Below are 17,493 nucleotides of genomic sequence, written 5' to 3' on the forward strand. Positions count from 1 at the left end.
TCATTTCTCTTGGGATAGAATTGTGGGTCAGAGGGTTTTCATATGTTTAACTTAAAAAAAAGTGCCAGTTTTCCAAAGTGATTTCACCATTTTGTACTTCTACCAGCCATGTGGGAGAGTTCTAGTTACTCCATATCCTACTAACATTTGGCACTTGCTAATTGAACACTTTAGTTTAGATTCATTGAGTAGAAATTGTGCTATGTGCAGACTTTTATGACAGTTATAAAAGAGACTTGATATACTTTTAAGAGTTTAGTAATGATAGCTAATTAGTTGCCATTTATTATACATCTCCTATGTGCCGGGTACTGTGTAGCCCTTAAAAGAGTTTTACAAGATAGAATGTATTATCTTCATTTGACAGACTGCAATCCTTGGCTAGTAGATTTTAGACATAAGATGTGATTTCAAGTTTGACTCAACCCTAGATTGATTATTTTCACCTCAATATTTTGGTCTTTCTTGTTAGTCTATAGAGGACAATTGAGTATGATTTCAGCTAATATCATGGTCTTTTGGGCTTCTCAAATTGAACAGAGGAAGATCTAATGACAGAACAATTAAAAGTCCCAAGGAAAAAATATGAGTTGAAAGCTGTGCTTTTGTATGTGTGTGCGTGTGTGTGCGTGTGTGTGTAAGAGAAAGAGCATGCATACTTGCTTTTCTGAGAAGTCATTAATGTAGGTGCCAGTTTTTAATGTATTATTTGAGTTGTGAAGAGTAGGGGGAAATGGCAACATTGAAGAATAACTACAGAGAGAAGGCAGGTAGTGGTGAATAATAGTAATTGGGTCTAGAAACGTGTTTTTATGTCCAAGCAACTTAGTTGCTGTTGGAACGAACTTGTTTTTACCACATAGGAATCAGCCTATAGACACATTCATTCTTTAATATATCCTAGACAGTTACTGTTTAATTGAATATAATTTAGATTTGTGTCATAACAACTAGATTGAATTTTAGAGCAAAAATTTTATAAGAGAAATCTTGGACAGTATATTTCCCAAGTAGACAAATTGTGTGAAACAGTTTATATTTTGCAGACCAAAAATTTAACCAAAAAATTGTTTAAAATTTAGGTCCTTTTAATTTCATTTTTTCCCGTTTCTTCTCTGTTTTGCAGACATTTCAACCTACGGATGAAGAGGGATACATCCCTTTTCAGTAATGAATTTAAAGTAGAAACATCAAATGAAGTACTTGATTATGATACCTCTCATATTTACACTGGACATATTTATGGTAAGTTGAACCTTAGAAGAATTCCTTTCTTCAGTTTTTTCTACACAAGGAAACGCATGTATTTTGAGGTATAGACATATATTTCAGAAAGGTGGGATAAAAAACCAAGAGCACACTTTACACACTGTATGTTAGCCAATTTGCCGATAAATTATATTTAAAAAACAAAAAACAGAATGGTGGGAGAGAGATCCTGAGGAGATTTGTAGATTTAAGTATATCATGAAGGATAATGGTCTTTGAAGAATGAAGTAACCCTTGGATCTATCTTTTCATGTATTTTTAATATTGAATTATATAGTGCCTCGTTTCTGAAAGGTATGTTTTGATTCTCAGTACCTACAAACTGTTAGTTTGAAAAAAATTTTTTAATGGCTTTTATAATTTTCTAATCTTTCAAGCAAGAAATTGGATGTGTTTTATAAGAAAAGAGGAAAAATCTAAAGGAAAACTGTAAAGATCATCTTAACAGCCAAAAATAATGTGACAAAGTTATGCATAGGAAAATCCATTCAGGGCCTTCCTTTCTCAGAATTTATTTGCTGTGTTTACAGTTCCAGCAAATTTCTCTTACTACAGCTGATTAAAAAGGTACTGTGGGGATGGGGAGCACACTTCACCCAAGAGAAAGTTACATTTGACAGTTTAGTAGTGTGGGAAAAACAGTCAAAGTCTTCTGGAGGGATTAGAGAGGATCAAAGTAGTATTATAATTGTATATTGGTAAATAAGATAACTCTCTGTTATTACGACAGTTGACTGAAAGTTAAATTTCATTTCTATGTAATAGATTTCTGCTCAAAATCATAACGTTATGAAAAATTAAGTTTTTAAAACTGTTTCTAATTTTTTTTATTATGCCAGACAAATGAGGCATTTCTATACTTACAAATTCTCACTTGTAGATGAAACTTGGTTAATGAAAGTTTTTTGTACTCTTTAATTTTGTAAACAAAGGAAAGTGTTTTTCTGTCAGTCTAGACTTTCAGTTTCAAACTATAGTTTTCTACTATTCCCTATTCCCTATTTATCTTTCTGCGAAGATAACTTAGTGTCTGCAATTCTTTGCTAGGTGATGGCTAAGAAAAGTACAAGACTAATAAATAAGTTTGCAGATAGAAATCATGTCATTTAAAATACCAGTGTCTTGGGTTCTTAGCTTTAGTCCTTAGTTAATTCACAGTTAATTAACGTTAATCTATAGTTTAGAAATTGTGGAAAGCCTGATACTTATTTTAGTGAGAAAATTTTAACAGGTAAATTTAACTTTTAAGCACCATCTTCCTACTTCCACTTCTTTTTGTCATGTGACAGTTGGTGCTCAGCTTTTCTTTGTGAATATCTCAGAATACCTTTTTTTTTTTTATCCCATATTTTCTTTCACTAGAGAAGTATAATTGATGGGACAGTATTACAAATCTAGTATCTTAAAAAGTATTATTGGATTACTTTTTGTTCAAACTACTTCTGAAATATTTGAGACTTTCTTATTTAAAAACTGTATTTATAAAAAAAGGATGCCAAAAGTCTCATGCAGATTATATCAGGTGGGAAAAGAACTTTTTGCTTATGTAATTAGAGCAAAAACCCAAAAGATTATTTAATATCTCTATTTTGAAAGTACATATTGTATCAGTGGATCTGTTTGCCTCTTTCTGAGTTTGAGTTAATGTAACAATTATTTATTGAGTGACTGTTGAATGCTTGCCAGGCACTATGCTTAGGTGCTGGGAATATGATTGCCAAGGAGAGATAGATGTTCTATCTCTGATTGTTGTTGTCTAGTTAACTGTTTAGATTTTAACTAAGTACTAGTTGCTGTTCACATCTCAGATTCAGCTTGATATATTTTATGTGAAAATTAGTTTCCCCAATAAATTTGTATTCACATTTTTAAAATGTATAAGAATGGCTTTTTAAAGGAGAATGAATTTAACATTTACCTGCAAATTAACTTTTCAAGAGTTTGTTCCTTTCATTAATAGGTGAAGAAGGAAGTTTTAGCCATGGGTCTGTTATTGATGGAAGATTTGAAGGATTCATCCAGACTCGTGGTGGCACATTTTATGTTGAGCCAGCAGAGAGATATATTAAAGACCGAACTCTACCTTTTCATTCTGTCATTTATCATGAAGATGATATTAGTAAGTACTTAAATTTTATCAAGTAGCCTTTCGCAAAGAGGCATATAAATAGTTAAACGTATGTGAAACATATAAAATCTGAGGTGAAAATAGTTTCACAGCCAAAGTCTCAACTTAATGAAAAATAGATCTATTATAAAGAGGTGATTTCCTTGTCAGTCCGTGCCGTTCCTACTTTGTTGATATGATACAACCAATTCTATATGAACTATGAGTCAACAACACTGATTGAACTGGAAATTCTATATTCTGATATCAGCCGGTCATTTAATGGTATAATGCCTTTGTGTGTGTGGCCTACTGAAGTATCATTATCTTCTTATGTAAATTTCAAGGTGGATATTTGTATAGTGTTTAAGGAATATTTTAGGTATTTGGTAATATCTAAATCCTTTGAATATTTCTTTTTGGAATCTTGAAATAATGATTTCACTTTAGCTTGGTAAGACTTTTATTTATCATGTTAGATTTTGTCCTCTACCATGGTCTTTATATGATGGTGATTTGTCAGGAGAGTCCTTGTTTTACATTTTCAGAGTAGAAAATGTACTTAGACTTCTCCTTTTAATTTTACCATTGTCCATATATTCATGGTCATCTAATCACAAGAATGCTTTCATGAAATAATGCAGAAATACATTCCTGTAATTTATCATGCCTCTTGAGTACTTATATTTTATTTTTGACTATAATTAGACTAGCCTCTTAATTTTTGCTTATTTTCCTAACTTGGTACCTTCCTTCTGGCTTCGTTTTCCATTCTACAGCCAGAAATTTATTATCAATAATTTCATTCTCATTCCTAATAATGTATTGGAAAGCCTAACCATCTTGACTTTCTGCTCTATCAGCTCTGAAAGTTTCCATACTTTTTCAGTCTCTCCAGCTGCTTGTTATCGCTGATGCTGGATTGTTACAGAAAATAGCATAATTATTCTAGATGGGATACATTTATGACTTTAGCTACTTGCTAACTCACAAATTCATTAATGCTACTTGGCTATATTTTTATTCATCCCTCTTTGATTCCTTTTCCAGTTCTCCCTCCTGGTATTTCAGATGCTTCTCGAGCTCTAAGCTACAGTCCTCTTCACATGTTGGAATATGAATTCCTCTGCCTTCCTTTCTTCCAACAGAAATACGATATACTTGATTTGTGTGTTACTTTGTAATTTTTTAGTAATTTAATCTTCTTGCAGGTTCCCTTTTCTATCAGGGTATATAAATTCTTCAGCTGTGGTTTCTGTTTCTTTTGCTCCTTAAACATACCAAATATTATTTAATCTCTGGAGCAGATTATTTATAGATACTTAATGAAATCTTGAAACATTTTCCTTATAATTTCTCAAAATCAAACAAGACCTTTTGGGAAAGGAGGGAGAGGAAGAGAATAATGGACAGATTTTGAACTCATGGTTTTAATTGTGTTATAATCAAATGTTATCCTTTGCTGATTTATACTTCCCCATAAGCACCCTATACTGTGTTTGTTCTGCCTTTTATGATTTGTTATTGCATCTTCTCTCTCATTTCCCTCCTCTTTTCTGTTTGTATGTAGGTTAAGCATATTCTGCTCTTTTTTTGCACTTTTATTTCTTCCTGTCCTATAATTGCATTTTTCCCCTTTGCATCTTACAGTAACTTCCAAATATCTTCCTTTATGTCAACCTTTCTTTTTCCCCAAAGATAATGAGTTAGCTTGTAGGATCAGTGAAATTGGATGTGACTGAGTTTTCTATTCTTTTTTGGCATTTAACTTTACCATTGGTTTCAGCTCTTATTTTTTATTTATCCAATTAAAATATATGTTCATGCCTTTTCACATTCTTCTTATTATATACCAATAGTGGGATTAGAGCTTACAAATAGTAATGTCAAGAGTGATTTTGTTCGAATGTTTTCAACCATTTAAAAATGTAAAAATTTTCCTTAGCTTGCATGGCAAACCAAAGGACTCAGGTGTGCAGCAGCCTGTAGTTAGCTTACTCCTTTTCTACAGGACAGATCATTCACTTTTAATTGGCTCTCTTTTTTTAATGTTTATTTATTTTTTGAGACAGAAAGAGAAAATGAAAGGGGAGGGGCAGAGAGAGAGAGAGAGGGAGACACAGAATCTGAACCAGGCTGTGAGCTGTCAGCACAGAGCCCAACACAGGCTCGAACCCACAAACTGTGAGATCATGACCTGAGCGGAAGTCTGACCCTTAACAGAGTGAGCCACCCAGGTGCCCTTCCCTTTTAATTGAGTCTTTAACCTTTCTGAGTAGAATAATTAAGGTTATAGTACTAATAATAGTAGTAAGAACAGTTATTACTGTTTAATGTATGCCTGGTGCTATATAAAGTTTTTTGCTTGCATTATTTCATTTAATCCTCATAATTACACTATCAAGTATAATAGGCACACATAGTCCCCTCTCCACAACTTTATATATGAAGAAACTTAAGGCTTAGAAAACATGTCACTTTATTATAGATCTTGTATTCTTAACCGTGTGCTTTTCTGCTTCACTCAAGGGAAAAAACTGTCAATTCTAACATTACTCCAAGGATTTCTGGGGCTTTTCTGAAATCTGTAAGCCTCTCTAAAATGACACATTTGCAACTTTTGTGGTTATAAGCCAGATTCTCTCCTCAATATATTTAGCAAAGGATATTCTACTTTATGACTAATTAAAAGGGAAAGATTGGGGCGCCTGGGTGGCTCAGTCAGTTAAGCATCCGACTTCAGCTCAGGTCACGATCTCGCGGTCCGTGAGTTTGAGCCCCGTGTCGGGCTCTGGGCTGATGGCTCAGAGCCTGGAGCCTGCTTCCGGTTCTGTGTCTCCCTCTCTCTCTGCCCCTCCCCAGTTCATGCTCTGTCTCTCTCTGTCTCAAAAATAAATAAATGTTAAAAAAAAAAAAAAATTTAAAAAAAAAAATAAAAGGGAAAGATTTTCCTTTAATGTATGTTATTATTTTCATAGAATTTTCTTAAGTCCTAATAATTTATTTTCACAACTTAATTACTGTGTGATTGTTTAGATCACTGTGTACATGCTTGAGTGAACTTAGTGTCCGTGTGTCCGTGTGTGTGTGTGTGTGTGTGTGTGTTATTCTCAGCAGAAGCAAATGACCTGTGAGGTATACCACCTTTGGGTATACCAACTTTGGGTAGGCATTCTGATGAGAATTTGGTTACTCTTCTTTTAATACTGTTTTTGCACCTGTTGGCATAAATCTATGAAGCCACCATGGAGAATGATATTGCTGTTCTGGAGAACCTTAGGGAATGGCTTCTGAGGTGGTACAAGAACATAGGCACAGTTTTCAGTGAAAATATTTAATAACTTCTCCAGTCGCTTTGATACTCAGATGTGGTGGTGATAACCACATGTATTTATCATCTTAAATTCACACTTGTTCAATTCTGTACTTAGTAGTAAAAAGCACTTTCTTCTAGTACATAGAAGTGTGAACAGTTATGACAAGGGTCAGAGTACCACTTAATCCCTTGTTCATGGCTTGTAAATTTGTAAATTAGATAATCTGCATAAGCAGTCTTGCTTTCTTGCCTATTTATATTCAGACATTACACTAAGAATTCATTGATGTCGCTGTTTTTGGTTTCAGCAGCTTAGGGAGTGTTAGAATGTGGATTTAAAGGTGGCCTTGTAGATCAACTAGTTAAAACGGTTTCAGGGTTTAATTCATTTGGTCAGGATCATACAAGTTAGTGACAGACGTGGTAGGGAGAAAGCACAAGAGGTAATGTGTCAGAGAACTGAGGCATGCCATGTGTATGAGAGTGGAGTAGAAGGGAAATCAAGATGATGCACTAGAATAGCTTTGTGACCTTATGGGAAGGTCTTACTTTTTTTATGCAAGTAAATAGGTCTCAGTTTCTATGTATAAAATGAGGGCATTAGACCAGATCTTTAATATCCCTTATCTCTTCTAAAATTGGATGATATCTAACTACTTTTTCTGTAGAGCTGGAAATATTTTTGATTTTGCTGATTATCAAATGACTATATAATAATTACATTTTTGCCTGTAAATGAAGTAGAAGTTGTGTCTACTGCCATTAACATTTTTCTTTTAAACGGTTGTGTAATATTCTGTTGTTTCATTGGTGAATGTATTGTTTAGCAACCCATCAACTACATGGACATTTAAATTCTTCCCCCCTTTTTACTATTAAACATTGCTGTGGTATACATTATCTTCAAAACTGCTTATATGTAATGTATACTATTTGATAGTTTTTTGGCATTTGTGTACATCTGGGAAACTATCACCATAGTCAAGATAGTGTATGTATCCATTTCCCCCCAAAATCTTCCTCCTACTTAGTGTAGTCCTTCTCTTCTCAACACTTTTTTCCTCAGGCACTAAACTGCAGGCTAGTTTTCATTTTGTAGAATTTTATGTAAATGTGATTTTATATTATGTACTCTTTTCTTTTTAAGTTTATTTACTTTTGAGAGAGAGAGAGAGAGAGAAAGCACATGCTCATGAGTGGGGGAGGGACAGAGGGAGAGGGAGAGAGAGGATCTCAAGCAGGATCTCTGCACAGAGCCCGACATGGGGCTTGAAGTCATGAACCACGAAGTCGTGACCTGAGCCAAAATCAGGAGTCAGATGCTTACCTGGCTGGGCCACCCAGGTGCTCCTGTATTATGTACTTTTAAAAAAAAAATCTGACTTCTGTAATTTAGCACAATTTTTTTGAGATTCATCTATGTTTTTGTGTATATTAATAGTGCATTACTTTTTATTGATGAGTAGTATTTCATTGTATGGATGTTTATGCATTCACCTGTCAATGGACATTTGGGTTGTTTCTAGTTTTGGGTTATTAAAAATAAAAACTCTAAAGCTTTTGATAGTAGCCCATCAACTACTGATTGATTAAACATCATTCTACATATGATAAATTTGAAAAAAGACAAGAGGATGAAATATATACTAAGGACTTTTAAATGCCTTGGTCTGTTACCTGAGCTCTAGAAAGGAGACATTTTGGAAACTTAAGATGAACCTTGTGGAAGCAAGAGAGCAGAAGAAACACTGATCTTATAGATTCTTTTTCCCCCAAACCAACACTCATCCTTCGAAATGCAGTTCAGAAATAATATTTCTAGAAGTCTTTTCTGGCCCGTCAGTTCTGGGTGTCCTCTCTTTACTGCCATTTATGTATCGGTGAGTTGTTGCTGTGTTTTGAATCCAGCAGTTTACAGGTCAGTGGTCCATATGATTGACCTCTGAGAAGACGCATGGAAGGAAGACAGCTGTTGACTAGATGAGTAATTAAATTCAACCAATATTTAACTGTTTATGAACTGTGGATAATTGCGGCAACACTTAACACTTGGTGAATTTAAATGGATTCTTGTTTATATATGTCTAATATCCTAGCTGGACTGTAAGTTCTTTGAGGATGTGTACTCTGTGTCTATTTATTCTTGTATTGCTGATGTTTGGTAACTTAATAGTTTTTTTTTTTTCTCATTACTTGTTTTGTAAAGAAATTGATGCAATGAAAAATAACACTGACATACAATTAGGAAATTTATGTGCATACACGCCCTAATTTTGAACAGGTTCTATTTTATGTGAATCTGTAAAGTAGTTAGGGATTTAGAGCACACCTTCATGTAGAAACAGTTTTAAGTTGCAGACAGTTCCTAGTTATTGCGGATGGAATGAAGGCCAAAAGGAGGTTATTGGAGTCAGCAGTTTATAGGTGTTTGGTTAATGGATGACCTTTGAAGAGGAATGGAAACCAGCTGCTGACTGAAAAATTAAATTCAACAAATGTTTATTGATTTGTGAATGTATAGGAAGGATTAAGACTTCAAAAGAAAATCCTTCAGGGGAATTTCCAGTCAGTAATATTGTCAGAATGTGATAAATGCTTAAGCAAAATGTCATCAGAGTACTGAGGGTAGTGCACACTGAGGGAGCCTTAGGGATCCTTAGGAATACTTCTTAGGGGAGATGGCATTTGACTTGAACCTTGAACATAGGGTAGACTTTTGGCTGTTAGAGAAAAGAATCTCTGAAGACAGGAGAAAGGTAGCTATTACTCTGGCTGATAATATTTGTTTTTAGCTACCACAGCTCAGGGACTTCAGAAAAGAAATGAAACTGGCATCTTCCTTGGCCTGCACTCACCCATTTTCTCTATCCCAGACTGAATAAATGGAAATAATGGTCATGTTGATTCAGTATGTTACAGGTTTTCAATACATGTTTCAGTTGTAAGTTTTACAGGTTTAATGATTAATTATTTTAAAAATTTGAGTGTGGTTGACACATGATTATTTATTAACATTATTTGAGTGCCTAATTTGTATAAGATAGTTTGAGATCCTGTGGACACAGAGGGTCTTATCCTAATGCACCTTAGAGTCTAGTGATTCTCTTTATAATTGATCAGAATAATAGAGCAACAATTCTCCTACTGACCTGATGCCCATGATCTGCTTGGCTCCCAACACTAACCCTTTCTTCTTAAAAACCAGGGATGGGGAAGGACATGCTTGTCTCAGCTTCCCATCTCTGTTTCCTGGGAGATGAGTATTGTGAGTATATGTGGAAAAGGGGACCATCTTCAGCTTCCTCTTCTTCCCAGGGACAGTCATACTATGCCTTTCTTCCCATGCTGTCCCCACCCTCCCCAAATAGAAACTGGATGTGGAGAATGGGGACAGGGTGTTTGGGAGAAAGGGACTCCTATCCCCCGGAGTTAGAAGAAAGGACATTTGGGGTGTGTCCTAGCTATTCCTTTATTCCTCCAAACTCCTCCTCTGTTCTAAAATAAAATAAAATTATAAAATAAAATAAAAATAAAATAAAATAATAAAATAATAGCCTACTTTCCCTTTTTACTCTCCGTCAGTGAATCCTTGTTGGTTTTGGCAACTTTAGGAATAAATGGCATTTTTGTGGGCAAGAACCCTACCCACCTACCCTCCAGATATTAACAAAACAGCTTTTTGTTCATTGTCCGTCTGTGGAGTCCGTCTGTTTTAAACTCAATTAATACAATAAAAATTAGATTATTTCATTGGATTTGGTAATTTATAGCATGTTAATGGAGAGATTACACCAAATATTTTGACTGTTAGAGTTATCTCATAGGCAAGACCTTGGTTTTGCAGTCACATTTCTTTTTTTTTTTTCTTTTAAAGTTTATTTATTTTGAGAGAGAGAGAGAATGCATGTCCTCACACACCAGCACATGTGCAGGGGAGGGACAGAGCGAGAGGGACAGAGAGAATCCCAAGCAGACTCCGTGCTATCAGTGATCATGCGGGACTTGATCTCACTAACTATGATCATGACCTGAGCTGAAACCAAGTGTCTGAGGCCTAACCGACTGAGGCATCCCTGCAGTCAAAATTCTAACCTGTCAGTCACAGTGAGGTGGGGGAAGCCTTACTGGGAATAGTGAGGATGCCAGGTCTACTCTAGTTAAGATGCAATAAGCAGTGGGTGTTTTATGTACCAGTTCTGTTGGACAGAGAATCTGAACAGTAAATATTTCCCTCTTCCTGGAGTGGATGATTGAGAGTTAACTGGAACTGTTTCCTGCTTGAGGTAGTATCACAATATATGTATTATTTATATTTGTCCCTCCTACAGCAAAACAAAAGCAAGAGTTTGGCATGCAAAAGAACTGGAAGAAAGGCAATAGATTTAAAGCTGATCTTTGTTTTAAATAGGCTGAATATTCTACACCAATGATTCATTCTTTGTGAAAGAATATGCTGTTTGGCCTTTTCAGGGGAACTACAGTGCATCCTATGATTTAGCATCACAATGAGGGCTTATTCATTAGTTGAACAAAGGCTTTTTCTAGAAATGGGAATTATATTGTCAGTAATTTTAGAGGGAAAATGTCATTGTCCATTTTCATAGTTAATGTGGTGACCAGGGAAAATAGGGTCTTTTAGAAGTTTTGAAAGTATGTAGGGAAAATTCTACACTTGATTCCTTTTTTTTCTGTTGGGGCAGTTTTGTGCTGACAGGATTTGAAGCATATGTAAATATTGTTTTGTTGCTTTGGAAATATATTTTTTACCCTAAATACCCAACTTTCAAAAAAGTATATCTCTAGTTGATGATATATAAAATATAATTTATAAAGAAATAAAACACTATATTTTTCTTTAGATCTAATTCTTCATGTTTCTAATGTTTTAAAGTATGGTGTACTAAATAATAGTTTTATTATTTTCATTGTCCTATAGATTTATAAATAATAGGAGTTTTAGTATTGAGAGTTTTACTATATTTAGTAAAAAGGTATTAGTATTTTAGTATTTAAATATTTTAAAGCCTGGGAACAATTATAATTTTCCCCATTGATATTAAGATCATAGTTTGCATAGTTTCAGCTGGCACGATCAGTTTTATTGCTGCTGTTCATGTGGTAAAGCGGTGAGTGCCTACAGTTAACTGGGTAAATAAGATTGAGAATGGACTCTGGAAATAAAGTATCCATGCCAGGTAGCACAAAGGAGCTGCTAGGAGTTACAGATTATGATTTTTGAGTGAGAATAGTCATAGTTACCAGTTTTTTCTAGGCCTATTCATTTGCAGGGGTGTAGGTAGAAAGTTCATTTTAAACAGGATTTGGTTGAGAGTTGGGATTGGGAAGGGAAAGGAAGTTTTAAGCCAATGCGGTGAAGTAATTATGATAATAATCGACTATTGGATTTAAGCTGAATAAACAGAAGAAAGAATATTCATTGATAGATAGTGAGCAAGGTGGTAACATTGGTAGATGGAAAGTTCTTAGTGGTGTTGCAGGATTGTTGGAGGGAGTGTTGTGAAAAGACAGCTCATGGAAAGAAAGTAGGATGTGCAAGTTGAGACTGTAAATGGGTTTCACTTATTAGTAATGACAGGTTCAAAAGAATTATTATGTAAGTGAGAACTTCAGGTAGGAGAAGATCATTGGAGAAAAGGTTAGTGTACTGGAAGGATCATCAACATTAATGTTGGAATCACTAAGAATTATGTTGGGATGATGTTGGAGAGTGACAGTCAGTTAAGAGCTAAAAATAAGGAAATAAAGGGAAGTAGTAACCTGGGGGGCAGCAAATACCTATAATGAGTTAGAGTAGTTGGTGGTATAGTCTCATGAGTATAAAAGCTGGGTTACAATGACAATAGTCCTTGAGGGTCCCAAGGCAGAAGGTGGTAGATAGTTGTGAGTGTTTAGAGACATGAGGGGCAGGGGAATGTCTTCCCTAAAACAGGAAGAGTTTTTGGGTCCCGCCCTTGATTCTTGCTGGAGCCTGCCTGATGGAGTTGGACAGTGCTGCAGGAGTTTCTTGACTCTCCCAGGTGGTGGACCAGAGGAGGTGATTTTCTTAAACATAGGTAGTCTCTTGATTCCAGCCGTACAACTTATTGGAGGTGGGATGAGGCTGAGTGATCTTCCTATAGGCCGTCCTTTCACCCTGGGGAATAATGGCCTGCTAGGTGATGGTTGTGTTCTTAAGTTTCTACTGGCTTCCTTTCAACTGCTGCTGATGTTAGCCTATAGATGGTGTGCTATTATACTAGTATTTGTTTGACTTCTTTAAAATATATATTTTTTTAATATTTATTTTATTTTTGAGAGAGAGACAGAGTGTGAGTAGGGGAGGGGCAGAGAGAGGGGAGACACAGGATCCAAAGCAGGCTCTAGGCTCTGAGCTGTCAGCACAGAGCCTGATACGGGGCTTGAACTCACGAACCGCGAGATCATGATGTGAGCTGAAGTTGCACACTTAACCGACTGAGTCACCCAGGCGCCCCGATATGTGTTTGACTTCTGACTGTGGAGGAATGGTAGAAAGAAATCTACCCTAACATCAGCTACATGTATAGTGTCACAAATATGTATGTGTGGGTACACCTATGTATGTTTATTTATGTCTGTAAATATATTAGCTTTATGTATTTTATCAAATAGATGAGATACCCTTTAGGCAGTACTTGTTTGCTTACCTTAACCTTTAAAAAAATTTTTTTTTAATGTTTATTTATTTTTGAGAGAGAGAGATGGAGTGTGAGCCGGGCAGGGGCAGAGAGAGAGGGAGACATAGAATCCGAAGCAGGCTCCAGGCTCTGAACTGTCAGCACAGAGCCCTGCACGGGGCTTGAACTCACAAACCGCGAGATCATGACCTGAGCTGAACTTGGACGCTTAATCAACTGAGCCACCCAGGCACCCTTGTTTACCTTAATCTTAATGCTCAAATGCCGAGCATCAGTGGCAATGTATTCATGACAAGAGTGTCAATGTGTCTAGTATTATTAATATCTGGAAAGTATTTATATTTTATTGGGTTACTATATAATAGGGACTGCTGGGTTTATATAAATCAGACGTGTATATTCTTCTTTGTCTTCCCTTATTGTATTAAAGAAAATGATGTTACACTTTAAAACAGGGACATTTTTGTTTGTATCTGAATTCAGTAAGATAATACATTAAATGCCATGCACATTTACTGGTTCAAATGTTTGGAAGTTTAAATTCTCTTTTCCAGAAATACTTTGTAGTAGCTCTTTTTTGCCTGTGTAGAAACAGATTAAAAATATATTTGTTAGTGTGTTTTGAATGGAGGTAAATCCCAATTTCTATCATGATCAGATTATTTTTGTTATTTCTCAAGTGTGAATAGTATCAAGCTAATCAAATGATTTATATCTTGAAGTATTTTAGTTGAACTAAATTATATATTATATATATATAAATTATATATAACAAAAATGTTATTTTGACATATGTATTATGTGGTGGACTTATAACCACATTGCTAACAAGCTTCACAGCTCTTTTGCTTTCTAAAACTGAAAATCTTGCATTGAGTAAATTTTGAAAAACTCTTTGAACAGTGATAATAGTACATTTCCCTAAGCATGTAAAATATTTTATCTGGGTAGTATAGGATTTATGAGATTTATCTTTAGTTAAAAGATAGAATTATTACTGTACTGTATCAGTCTTCAACTTAACTATATGATGATTTTTTGGCAAGAGTTCTGACTGGGGATAAGTGAAAAGTAGTTATAAATGAAAACATTCAGAAAATGACAGTAAATACTAACACTGCTAAAGAATTTCTGATATCCTAGTCTAAGATTATTTTGGTACTGTCGGTGATTGGAAAAAATTGCTAAATGCCATTGGAAAGCAGGTATAAATGAATTGTTCTGTTCTCCTTGACAAACGTTTTCACCATGTATTAAGGCATTGCTAACTGCAGTACCAAATAGCTCCCATATTCAGTGATAAAATGCACTAAAAATTCATTAAACTGTGACAATGTAATGTGAGTATTCCTTATTAGGCAGCTTTTCTTCAATAAGTAATTCAGGAATCTGGGATACTTTTAAAAAAAAAAATGTTTACTTTTGAGAGAGAAAAGAGAGGGTAAATGAGAAGGCAAGGAGGCAGAGAGAAAGGTAGACACAGAATCCGAAGCAGACTCCAGGCTCTGAGCTGTCACCCAGATGCAGGGCTCGAACTCACAAACCGTGACCTGAGCGGAAGTTGGATGCTTAACCCACTGAGCCACCCAGGCGCCCCAAGAATCTGGGGTACTTTATTTCATGCTGTTCCCAGGTTATCTCCCAGGAGACATTCAGGTGAAAAGAGAATGGAGGATCCTGGCTAGTGCACTTCCCTACTGCTCACATTCCTTCAATTTGAACTTGGCTATATGTCCTACCTAACTTGGAACGGAGCTGGAGAATTCAGTCTGCCTTTGAACACAGGATAATGAGGACCTATTGGTCAATGGCTGCCAAACTAAGCCAAGAGTAAAATTGTTTATTATTTTTTTTAATGTTTATTTTCTGAGAGAAAGAGCTTGAGCTAGGGAGGGGCAGAGGTAGGGAGACAGAGGATCTGAAGCAGACTCTATGCTAACAGCAATGAAACCAATGTGGGGCTTGAATCCTAGAACCTGAGGTCATAACCTGAGCCGAAGTTGGACGCTCAACCAGATGCCCTGTAAAATTGTTTTTCACGTAAAAATTTTGAATAGTTAAAAACTTTTTTATTGGTTAAGTGACATACTGATATGAAGGGTTTTTGGGAAGTTTATATATTTTAGTAAACACATTAGTCCCTCTGCCCCCATATTCTTTCTTTCATTCTTCCCTTTCCTCTTTCTTTCCTTTCCCTTCATTTTCTTTCTTCCCTCTCCTCCCCTTTCCTTCCCTTGCCTCCTGTCCTCTCCTCCTGTCCCTTCTCCTCCCCTCCCATCTTTTTTCCTTTCTTATTTCTTTCCTTTTCTTTTCTTTTACTTTTTCCTTTTTTGTTTCCTTTACCCTTTCCCTTTCCATTTCCCTTTCCCTTTCTTTTCCTTTCCTTTCCTTTCCTTCTAGTAGTTGCGTGGCATGCGGGATGGGGAGACCAGGGACATTTAGGGAAAGTTCACTTGAAAATTGATTGTAATGATTTAATCACAGGGTTTGTTTTTTGAAAGGCTAAGTTAAATAGTTTTTTATTTGGGAGTGGGGTCATCAGTGTTCCATGCTCATGTGTCTGTGCTCATGTCTGTGTGAGAGATAGCAGTTTGGATTTGGCACTTATTAAGATGGTTTTAAGAAATATGATAAATCAGAACTATAGTTTAAAATAGTTCTTTTTTTTAAGTTTTTAATTTTAAAGAAAATACAGTTTACATGCACAGTTGTATTAGTTTCAGAGGTCAAAATAGCTCTTTTTTGTGTATGTTTTGGGAGATGTTTAATTCAACTATAAGAATTTCATCAGATGGTAAATATATATTTATTTCATTGAATTTAATTAGCCTAAGTAAGTGGTGAAATAGATTCTTATTAACTTAAATACTGACTTAATAAACAAATCTAAATTAGGGCACCACACACTGACCCATTAATGGAAAAATAAAAACATAATGTACTAATTGAATCATAAATTTAGTTGCTTATCACATTGGAACAGAAACTAAACTTTTGAAAATGTATAGTTTCATCCATTTTATATGGCAAAATATCTTGTGTATCAGTAATTCTGAGTACAGTTTTTACTTATCTGCCTAGTTGCTGCCACAGTCATCAGCAGAGGGGTTCCTCCTTATACACATTGTTATCTTAGATAAACCATTTCCTTAGCCAGGAGTTCAGGGAAAACTAAGCCAAAGAATCAGTCCACATTCTTCGTTACTAGAGACTGGACTGTCCTAGCATGGGAGTAAAATAAAATAGTACAAAATTATGGATTTATAAATAATATCAAACTCTGAACCTGGCTTTTTAATAAAAATTAAAGTAAGGAGCAAAATTTCAAGGGATCTAAATTCTGTTAACTGCAAAAGGTGTTTAAGTATGTGTATAAACTTGTCTATGAGTATGCCTGTATAATTTTTCCTTATTTATTAAAATGAGTGTTCTTGGTATGGAGGAACTTCTTCACGTGGTGGTTCAGGCAAGTTAGATTCCATTAAGAATCTGGGCAAGGCTTATTGGGATATTTTCAGGTTAAAATTATAGTATCAGAAGATGGTATTGTGGTGATAATAACCCCAAATATTCTAAAAGGTGAGAATTAAAAATCTGGGCATATTCATATTGAAAAACTTTTCAGCCTTTGTGGTAGATTCTTATTAGATACATGTTGGATGATACTGTATTTTCCCACAGCCAAACTTTGAAATGGTAAAATAATAAATGTTTTAATTTTTTTCTCATTTAGCACTTCAGTTGTGTGTTTTCCACTTTGAAATCATTTAAGTTTGTTCCAACAATATTGCAGTCTTTTAGTCCTAATTTTATTTTGAAAATTTCAAATGTAAATTCATCCCCTAAAACACATATCCCTAAGCATATGTACATTTTCCTAAATAGCTAGTAGTGTTTCACCCCTAAAAATTTTAACATTAATTCAATAATACCATATACTGTACAGCCTAGAATAACATTTTTTCAGTTGTACTAAAAATACCTTTTTGACATTTGTTTATTATGTCTTTTTTAGTGTCTCTATTGCCAGGCTCCCCACCCTTAGTTCTCAACTTTTTCTGTTTTTTTTCCCCCTTTAAGTGACATTGCTGATTTTCACATGTCTAGGTCCGTGACTTAGGATA

The 17,493-nt window shown here is 35.1% G+C and overlaps 1 protein-coding gene across 1 annotated transcript in view; it reads left to right on the forward strand.

Annotated features, from left to right (window-relative positions):
• ADAM10 (ADAM metallopeptidase domain 10) overlaps nucleotides 1-17,493 on the forward strand; it is a 134,668-nt gene that overhangs the window by 58,891 nt on the left and 58,284 nt on the right. Inside the window, exons 3-4 of the mRNA XM_027067365.2 lie at nucleotides 1,127-1,245; nucleotides 3,230-3,388. Of these exons, the coding sequence (XP_026923166.1) occupies nucleotides 1,127-1,245; nucleotides 3,230-3,388 (278 nt within the window). The remainder of the gene's footprint in view (nucleotides 1-1,126; nucleotides 1,246-3,229; nucleotides 3,389-17,493) is intronic.

The sequence above is a fragment of the Acinonyx jubatus genome, chromosome B3 (assembly GCF_027475565.1).
Source record: "Acinonyx jubatus isolate Ajub_Pintada_27869175 chromosome B3, VMU_Ajub_asm_v1.0, whole genome shotgun sequence".
NCBI lineage: Eukaryota > Metazoa > Chordata > Mammalia > Carnivora > Felidae > Acinonyx > Acinonyx jubatus.